The sequence below is a fragment of the Epargyreus clarus genome, unplaced genomic scaffold, assembly GCF_041222505.1.
Source record: "Epargyreus clarus isolate Ecla_fem2 unplaced genomic scaffold, WU_Ecla_fem_2.2 ptg000033l, whole genome shotgun sequence".
Lineage (NCBI taxonomy): Eukaryota > Metazoa > Arthropoda > Insecta > Lepidoptera > Hesperiidae > Epargyreus > Epargyreus clarus.
In genome coordinates, this window is record NW_027332238.1 from 5,450,312 (window position 1) to 5,461,034 (window position 10,723).

The window sequence follows — 10,723 nt, forward strand, 5'->3', positions numbered from 1 at the left end:
TTTTCATTGACAAATTGACAAATGTATCTTCCGTGTTATACTTAAATGCAATAATTAATAACTACTTTGTATTATACAATGCTATAATTTTAAATTACTTCATTTACAAATTGACTTTCGTTTTTATACAGTTTTTTTATATATTTTATAAAAGTTGACAAACATTTATATTTTAGTTTAGTGTTTGACATTTTGTCAAACTTGTCATAGATTTATTTACTATTTTTCTGTCAACATTTTTTCGTACATAATATATATTTTAAAATTAAAAAATGTAAAACGTTAATATGCAATTGAAAATGACTTAATAAAAATATATTTAACTTGTAGGATATAATTAAACGATGTAGTAACAGTACATATACAGTACTTATAATAACAAAAAATGTAAAAATAATAAAAAAAACTCTTAGCGAATTTGAACCTTTCGATGGCACTATGCTAAAGTAAATATATATTTTTTTAGCGACATTTTTACATAGAAGTGCCAAATTAATACAGAGGTCGTGACAAACAAAATCATATTTTCTATACAATGTTTGGACAGGCACGGCCCGTGTCTGCGCTGTTACGGTAGAGATAAATACGTTAATACACATTGCATAGGAGAATGCTTTTGTCTGCTACGACACGCGTCTGACTCGCTCTATGTCTGAAGGACATGTAATTTCGGGCTACCCGCTGCTGAGTGATAGTACAGACTATCTAAGATTATTTGCGCACTAAAATCATAGGCATTTAAGCACATATTCTCGCTTATATTTTACGTAAGCACTTTTCCAAATAGGCCCACTATGTCTATTAACATAGATTTATAGGATTGGCCGCTGCAGCCCCTACTCGCATGTTGTTTAAGTAATTACCATTACTTAGTGCATGATTAGAATACACATTTATAATTAGTAAAATTGCCTTTTTTTCTTTACGTACCCCTAAGGGGCTACGGCGGGTGATGCCTTGCAAGCGAAACTCTTGATAGCCCCTAACTACAACTCTGATACTACTGCAGTCCTGATACAGAAATGACTTCACATGGATATCTTACTATATTTAACTCGAAGCATCTAACGCATATAGTTTTAATATACAAAAAAGCTAAAGAAAACATTTACATTATATAAAATATACTAAATAAACTTTTGTTACATTATCTATTAACTTGTTAGAATCTTGTTAAATAACATATACATATATTTTAAATTGTAATCTTTGTATATTTATAATCCCATGTATGGCACCGTGTGTATATAACAATATAAGAAACTTATACATAATGTATAAAACTAGTGTGCACAAAAAGCATCTAACATTAACTGACTCGAAATAATGCATCTTAAAAATAACTATTTTTCATCTGAATAACTGTCGTCACCTGAAAAATGTGAAATTCAACTGAAGTTTAATTCTGAACATTGTCTGTGAAATATAGAAGTATTTCTTAAGGTGATAAATAGGTGGGTGGTGATAGGTGATAGTGTATTCTGGTTTAAATATGGTAGGAAGGCGCCTGCCTTATAACACGCAATGTTATATAACATCAAGGTGGTAGAACCCTTTGTGGTTCGACTCCGGCGGCACCACCGCCACACCTGTTTCTACCTAATAACAGCAGTGTTATGCGCTGCTGTGATCCGGTTTGAAGGGTGTGGTGAGGGAGACACTTTTCCGAGGCGTTCCAACTTAGTCCTCAGGGGTAACGGCGCATCTGTGGCCGACCTCAGGTAGGAATATCCAATCCTATCAGGGGTTGATTACAGATGTCCATGGGCGGCAGTAGCCACTTACCATCAGATGGACTGCATGTTCGTCTGCTACTCCTATATTATAAAAAAAACGCAGTGCCTACTCAGGAGATATATTAACTTAGTTCTCAGACAGCAACGCATCTTTGGCTGACCTTAGAAAGAGATCAATGCTATTCTTAGTTGATTACAAATGCCTATCTGTGGCTGACCTTCCGTCAAACTCCAATCCTGAGTAAATTACAGATATCCACACGGCAGTAACTCATTATTTGGACATGTTCCCTACTTGACTTAGACGTGTTTTAATCAAACTTTAGAACACTTATTCGAACTAAAAAAAAACATCGTCATCAAAGACAAAGTGCAAAGACGTGTGATGATAGTAGCCAATGGGCGAACAACTTAATTTTTAATTAACACTCTCCCTTTTGGTTCGGGGGTTAACAAATAAATACTTTAAATAACGCTCACCTCACTTCATGCTCATATTCGGGCCGTACATATCGAAGTCGTCGAAGCCGGGCTCGAATGCGCGGATCTGCTCGAAGAGGTCACTATCCATGAAGCTGTTCTCAGTTTGCGCGGGCGTGGACGCGCTGAAGTAGCTGCTGTTTGCGTGTACGATATACGGGGACGTGTGTATGAGTGTGAATATATGTTTTGTGTGCATGTGTTTTGGTTTAATCGCATAGATTTTAAATATCAATCAACAAGGTTGTTAATATTTTAAAGTTAATAGTCAATCAAAAGAAATAATTGTGTTAAAATAGAACAATTATAAATTGTTTAGTGTGTTGTTTTTATAATACATAAAGGTTTTTTTTTTAATAATTGTCATAATTAATTTTAAGTATTACGTATAGATTAGTTTAGGATAGATTAGGTTAGAAGTTGGTATAGAATTTTTTTGTGTTTTTATCGCATTTTATTTAAAACGCGAATTATTAATTTAAAGAAAAATTTGATTTGTTCATTATGCAAAGTATATTCACAAATTAAATCAATTTTTGTCAAATATAAAATTTAAAAATATAAAAAAAAAATTAGATTTATATTTATAAGTGAAAATGAATAGATTTCATGAAGAATCATTAATATGAAAATAGAAATAGAATTAAATATGTGTGTTTTTACATACACGTGTGTTTGTGTGTTGGTTTGTATGCATGTGTGTGTGTGCGTTCGTAGGGCAGCGCCATCAGGAATCGGGAAAGAAGAAAATGCAACACATAAGTAGACGGTCGGAGAATAAATAAATAAAAAAAAAACAATTACAAAAGATTCGCCAAAATGGCAGCACAGACAAAAGTCAAAAATCAAAAATTGTAATTTTACAAAAATAATAACAAAAATCAAAAAGGGAACAACAGTTAATAATAATAAGTATGTATAAAATAATAAAGACCGTCTGTGTTGCATTTTCGCGAAGGGTTCAAAAAATTGTCTTTGTTCAAAAATTTTTTTTTTTAATTTTGAAAATTTTCTATGTGCGCTGCGTACCTAATTTTCATTAAGATAACTTGTAACTTGCCTCATACTTAATTTTACTTTAAAATAGAGGCTCATAAAGAGATTGGACTGACACCCCCATAAAAATTCCATACCCTCCACTCCCCCACCTGAACCTAAATGTAAAAAAGTAATTTGAAAAATCGCAGCAAATATAATAAAAAAAAGAGGCAAGAAAAAATACAATTTAAAACAACTTACTTCCCCCTCTCAACGTAAAAGTTATTAAATAATATGTATTATATTATCGCTCGCTTAATATAACAAAAATAGACAAAAAATAAAATCAAAAGTGATTACAAACAATATGTGTAAGCGCGCCCTTCTTTTCTGTTTATTTTTTCCAAAAAAAATAACAAATAAAATATTATATCAAAACAAAGACAATTTTTTTCTATTTATAAAATCAAACATTAATATTCAAGTCACATAATTATAATTTTAATTAATTATATATAAATACATCAAAAGGGACAAACGTACAACATTGTCATGTACAATTCGAAAAGATCAATATTATTACACATTATATAGTAAATTGTCACATATATATCCACATTGAAACAATAGTTTAACAGACATAGCCGGGTCATATAACAAGTATATGCTAACATTTATCATTGGAATAAATTCACACATTTTTTTCCATTCTAAGCCGTCATAATATCTTAGAAAAAATGTTACATACCCTATTTAACCCATTAGGGGATGATTTGTCGAAAAACTTTTTTAGTCTCCACCTTATGTGGAGTTATATGTTATATGAGAAATTTTAAATATTGATTTTAAATAGATCTGTTTAAATCAGGTTATCTTCAAGTCAGTGAATTATATGAAGTACATGTTTGAATACCCTATATAGCCCTTTAGGGGAGGAATTTTCAAGTACTTTCACCGCGTTATACTTTTTATTATCAATATGACTAAATAGCCTTTCAGACAACGTATAGCTTAAACAGGTAGATTCAATTCTGTACATGAATTACTTATACAACATAGATGAACACTAAGAAACCATTTTTTAAAAACTTCAACCCCTAAAGGGTTAAAACGGGTGAACTTTATGACAAAATGTCACTTTTTAAGTCATCGTTGATTAGTCGCATCCGCTTCAATATCAATTACCTACACAGTCCAAGTAGCAAGCAATAGCTAGTCAGATTACAGTACATATAATCATTATATGAACAACCCTTCATCTTCCCTTCATTTATCATACGCGCATCGTATATAATTAGACATCTTGAGTTGTAATACTTGAAATATTATTAGTTATTACTAAAGAATTGACTTCGTAACACATGAACATCAGAGCTTCAAATAATTGTGATTTCAAATAAAAATGTTTCAATAACTACGATATGTTATGAAGATATTTAATGTTACTTTTTCTAAGTGACATATGTATGTGACTATCTCTCGGACTCTTTTTCGCGAATTGACCACTACATTGATGTCCATTAGTTACCAAATCAATGGGTAAATGTAACACATAATTTCAAATATTTTTTATTATTATAAAATTACTATCAGGCAAAAAGCATCTACAATTTTGAGCACGTCAGTAATATATCGTAATAGATACATGTTTTTTGAAATTTATATAGCAAAGAAGCAGTCAATCTGATGGTAAGTCACCGTATCGACATCTGTAATCAACTCCAGATAGATTACAACTCCTATCAGAGGTCAACCACAGCTACGCTACTCCTGAGAACTAAATTGGGACGCCTTGCGTCATCACCGTCGAAGATAATAGAAAAATAACCGTTGTTCGATAGCACCGGTACCATTGTCACACCAATTTCTTCCTTGTAACAGAGGTAAGCGCTGCTGTGTTCTGGTTTGAAGAGTTTGATAAGACACACGAGGCTGCAACTTATTTCTCATGTAGCAACGCTATAACCAACCTTAGGTAATCCTCCAAATCTGGGATTGATTTTAGATGTCCATACGACAGTGACTTGCCATCAGATGAACGACATACTCATTTCCTACCTATACTTCACAAAATAAACCAGATAACAGCAACGACACAGCTGTTAAATATATATTATAATATATAAATTTTATTATTAACTAAATAACTAAATTTAGTCCTAGGCATTGTAATAGTCACATCCATTCAATTTCGATGATACTTCATTCATATATACTTAAGAGTTATACACAGACCGCAAACGATGTGTTGCATTTAACTATTAGTTAACACAATTTTAAGGGGTTATTTATAAGTTATGTCACATGTTTAGGGTGAGGGGCTGTATGGGGTGAAACGGAGTGTACAGGGTGAGGGGCTGTATGGGGTGAGAAGGGGTGTACAGGGTGACGGGTTGTACGGGGTGAGAAGGGGTGTTGGCTTGCCCCACAGCACAAAAGCTTGACTCATTCTAACATATCAGTTGTCGTTGGGTTCGTCAAAATGTTAGGAATGACGTGGGCTATAATTTTAAGCAGTCTTTTTTTATAATTTATTAATTTTTGTGACTTTCTTCATAAATAACCCCTTATTATACGTATACATAGTACATATTTCATATTCATAATTAATTAGGTTACAAAACAGACAAATAAGACACCTATTAATATTATACATATATGTATTAATTAAGGTGAGATACATTTATATAATAAAAATACCAAATATGTTTTGTTTCATACGTCTAAAATATAACTAGCATAATAATATGTTAATATAAGATAAATGTATATAATTAAAATACGAATATTTTTTATATCATACATATTTAGTTCTGATCTCAAAGAGATCCTTCTGGACAAATGTTGAAATGTACCACCTGATGACAAGTCACTGTCGTATGGACATCTGTGACCAACTATATACCTATAGAATAGGTTCTGCCTGAAGCTGATCACATTCGTATCTTTTAAAAACCATCATAGTTCAGGAAAGTTTTATTTCAATATTGCATCAACATTATTTTGTTTCGTACCACGATCTTCATAAAAATGTTTTGTTTTATTATTGCCAAGTGATGTAAAAGAATGAGTAATATGTCTCTTCCTTATCAAAGAGGAAACGAGACATGGAAACAAGTTTAATCTCTTTCGCATAACGGTCTTGATTGTGTTCCGTCATACGCAGTTGACAAAACATAAACCCTTGTTCATTTTCGCTTACCCCTTGTATAAAATCAACTGAAATTGTTATATTTTGCTAAAAAACTTAAATTTCCTGCATAAACAGAATGAATAATTTCGACCGACATAATACAAAACTGCTTATTGTAATATTATAAAAACAATCTTACTTTAACGCGGTTGTGGTACGAAATTTCAATGTATGATTAAAATAATACTGTTTTAAGAGATGGTAGTAATCCCCATGAGGACTGAAATAGTCTTACTCCAGTCAGTATGCAAATCACATCGATTGCACTGTACAAAGAATCTCGCATGACTCTAACTTTGTAAGATTTAACTCTCGAAAATTAACCTAAATTTAATCGTGTTTAATTTTAACTATAAAAGATAACTATTTTATTCCGTATAATACTGTTTTCAAAATGCCTATAAGTGTGTAGTGTAAATGCGAAATGGCCCCAAAGATTTCGATTCAGTTTTTCTGTAAAATATACCTTAATCATAAACCTAATACAATTTTTGTATAAAACCTGTTTTTAAAAATCTATGAAGTATATTTTGAGTAACGTAATTATATTTTTTGAGATCATTTTTCAACACATTCTCTTATTTACTATTTATTACCACATAACATATATTTAATGTAAAAAATAATATATTCTTTTGGAAAAAAATATGTTTTGAAAATAATTTTACGTAGCACTATTAACGTTTATTTTTATTTTAAAATTTATTTATAAATTTTAAATGCACAAAAGTCCATTCAATATGCATTTTTTACTTCAATTTAATTAAGTATAAAGAAGATATTTCCAAGAAAAAATATACATTTGTATACATTTTAAAAGCTCATAATTATTTAGCCATTTATTAAGCCAATCCTGTATGTCGATTTATTATTTTTTTTACGAATGATGAAAATTTCATCTTGATATTATATAGAATATAATTTTAACAATTTGGTCAATTTTAGATTTAACAATTTTAAATTTTAAGCACAATCTTAAACAAAAACTTAATATTTTGTAATCGTAGGATACGATGTTTTTCGTTATGATAATTATATTTTTATATAGAGAGAGAGTATAAACAAGAAAATATATAGTTATATAGAAATATATAATTATAAAGAAAATATATATTTTTTGTAAAAAAAACTGTTTTGTTAATAGTAATAATGAGTATATTAGAATGCTACAAACAATTAGTCTATATGGTTGCTATTTCAAAAAATGTTGGTCAATTTTTCCCTAAATTTTACAACTTTATAGTATATAGTAAACTTAACATAACATTATACAATATTTTGTAGAAAATATTTTATGCCGAACCAATTATTTTTTTAACAATTTTATTATCAATTTCAGAGATTTTTTGAATTCGATCGATTTATTTATAAAAATATTCCGGGAATTTTGTTAAAATTTGAAAATATAATATATATGAAATAGAATCGAGTTTGTTTTTTAACAAACAAAAGTATGTAGGAATATTTTTTAAACATTCGAATTCATCATTTATTTTAAGAATTTGGTCAATGTGTCTAACATATTCAACAATAGTAAATATATATACTAATTCGCGCTAAAAAAAACCTACCGCGGACGAGCATGTAGTATATCAAATACAGCCGAGTATGTTATTTACATCCTAGTGCTCGCGTCTATTCGTTAATATTCAGCGAGTATGCGTTGAATCATAGTACGCAAATCCTTTACAAATCATTCTGTTAGCATCAGTACGGAAGGATCCTATAGGACCCCAGTTATATTTTTTATTATTATTTTACTAATATTTCAATTCGATGTATAAAAACAACTTATTTCTGCTCTATGGACGTTTTATTCGCTTAGGAAGTGAAAATAGGAATATATTTAAACTATGATATAAAACTTTTGGAGGGAATCTAACCGAAAGTCTTTCAAATTCATATTTGTATACGAAAATTTTATTATTAAAATTATTTTAAAAGTTTAAACCTAACTATGTGTTTTATGACAAAACAATGTGCAATTTAATATTTTGAATCATTATTTATTTATTTTTGATTTTATTTTGTTAAGCAATTACTTTGCTTTTCAAAAGCCGAACGAATTTTGAATTTGATAATATTTTCGAAAATTTTCCGTTTCATTATTAAGTATCGACGTTATTATTATAACGAAACAAATCAAAAAAAAATTAAGTACCTTAAATTCGAAATGACCCTGAATATAAATTTCGTTAAGTTTTTCACCGATATGTATAAGAAAACAATCCGAAACCTTAAGTACGTATATTAAGGTACAATGATATGAAATTTGCAATTAGATTTTTTTTTGTTTACTTGTCGATAAACTCTCAAATAGTTAGACAAATTGTCGCGACTTTCCGCCACTTGACAAAAGATGGCGCCAAGTGTATTTCGGAATCGCGCTATCGAAGTTTTCTCAATATCTTGTACATATACAAGCTCCGAACTGAGACTGTCAGAGCACGGCCACTCCCTGGGCATGTATCACCGAGCTCACAGGGACATCTTTCTTTGTCAAACAAAGTTAAGATAGATAGTTTAAAAAGATTGATACTTGAATCTATGATTTTAAAAACCGTAATTTTCCTTCAGCTTTAACACACAGCATATAATTTAAGACAATTTAATATAAGTCAGTATTTCCCATTCGTTTTTAAGTCGTTTCATACCTACTTCCAATTCGTTTTATGAAAAATTCGTTCAAAATCCAATTTATATGTATCGCGTTTATATAAAATAACATTTTATATTTTTTTAAATTGACAGCGAATTTTTTTTTTAATAATTCTTTTTTATATTCGATATTTTTGTAAGTCTCTCAAGATATTATCATGCTAATAAATATTATATATAAATAAAATTTGAATTAAAATAATATATTATTTGTTTACATTTAGCAAAATTTAATAAACATTAATTTTTATGTATGTATGTATGTATGTATGTATGTATGTATGAAGTATATGTCACGTGATATGTGTTCATATGTATGATCTGATTATAATATTACAATATTACAATGGTTCGCGTCAATCCAGTGATCCAATTCAACTGTGGATTGTATTTTGATAAGATTGGATCCCTACCTGAGGTCGGCCACAGATGCGCCGCTACCCCTGAGGGCTAAGCTGGAACGCCTCGGAAATGTATGTCTCCCTTACCACACCCTTCAAACCAGAACACAGCAGCGCTTAACACTGCTGTTATAACAGAAATAATCGAAAAGTTAAACGATAGAATCCTACAGTACATTTCATTTTCATTCAACGAGCTTAGCAATCTATTGTGATCTTCATCGTCAACCCATTACTGTCCCACTGCTGGGCACGGGTCTCCTCTCAGAATGAGAAGGATTAGGCCATAGTCCACCGCGCTGGCCAAGTGCGAATTGGTAGACCTCACATACCTTTGAAAACATTTCCCTTCGAAATAAAGCATAATTTTAAAAGAAATCTAATATAATAAAAATCCAAAAAAAAAAAAGGAATCAAATCCAGAATCCATGACGTCACTGGAATAACCCGAACCGTTCACAGTATCATATAACATGAAAGATTAAGTATATAATAATATAGAGTATATATCGTAACACACATAGAAAAACAAGCGACCACACACATTCAAAATTGACGTAGATACCTAGTCGACATGTAATATGTAGATTGTAGGTATTGAAAGATTGCGCATACAACTGATATGGGCCAACCTTCAAACCAGAACAGCAGCACTTAACACTGCTGTTATAAAAGAAATAGGTGTGGCGGTGTTTTTTTTTTAATATAGGAGAAGTAGATGGTCATGCAGTCCACCTGACGGTAAGTGGCTACTGCGGCTCATGGACATCTGTGAATCTACCCCAGATAAGATTAGATTCCTACCTGAGGTCGGCCACAGATGCGCCGCTTCCCTTGAGGACTAAGCTGGAACGCGTCAGAAAAGTATGTCTCTATTTACCCTTCAAACCAGAACACAGCAGCGCTTAACACAGCTGTTATAACAGAAATAGGTACGATAGTGATGCCTCCGTTCTAGCTTTTACCCGCAGCTTTAATCATGGTCAGATATTTCTATGTATCCGCTGGGACCGGATCTTTTTTGGGATAAAAGCTACCCTATGTCCTTTTCTGAACCCCTGACAACGTGTGTACAAAATTATATGACAATCGGTCATATAGTTAAGGCTGAAAGCCTAACAAACAAACAAACTCACATTCGTATGAGTTAGGTTAGGTTAGGTTACAATAAGCCCGATAACAGCATATGCGCAATCTTTAAGAACTGGTCGCAAAATTCCTCAAAACATTTATAATATTATATCTAACATTCATATAACCAACATATCCGTATAAAC

General features: G+C 31.0%; 1 protein-coding gene across 1 annotated transcript in view; it reads right to left on the reverse strand.

Moving 5' to 3' along the window:
• Nucleotides 1–375: 375 nt before the first annotated feature.
• Stat92E (Signal transducer and transcription activator Stat92E) overlaps nucleotides 376–10,723 on the reverse strand; it is a 34,437-nt gene continuing 24,089 nt past the window's right edge. The window contains exons 21-22 of the mRNA XM_073090803.1: nucleotides 2,217–2,350; nucleotides 376–1,372 (exon numbers count right to left, since the gene is read on the reverse strand). Of these exons, the coding sequence (XP_072946904.1) occupies nucleotides 2,218–2,350 (133 nt within the window). The 3' untranslated portion in view covers nucleotides 376–1,372; nucleotide 2,217. The remainder of the gene's footprint in view (nucleotides 1,373–2,216; nucleotides 2,351–10,723) is intronic.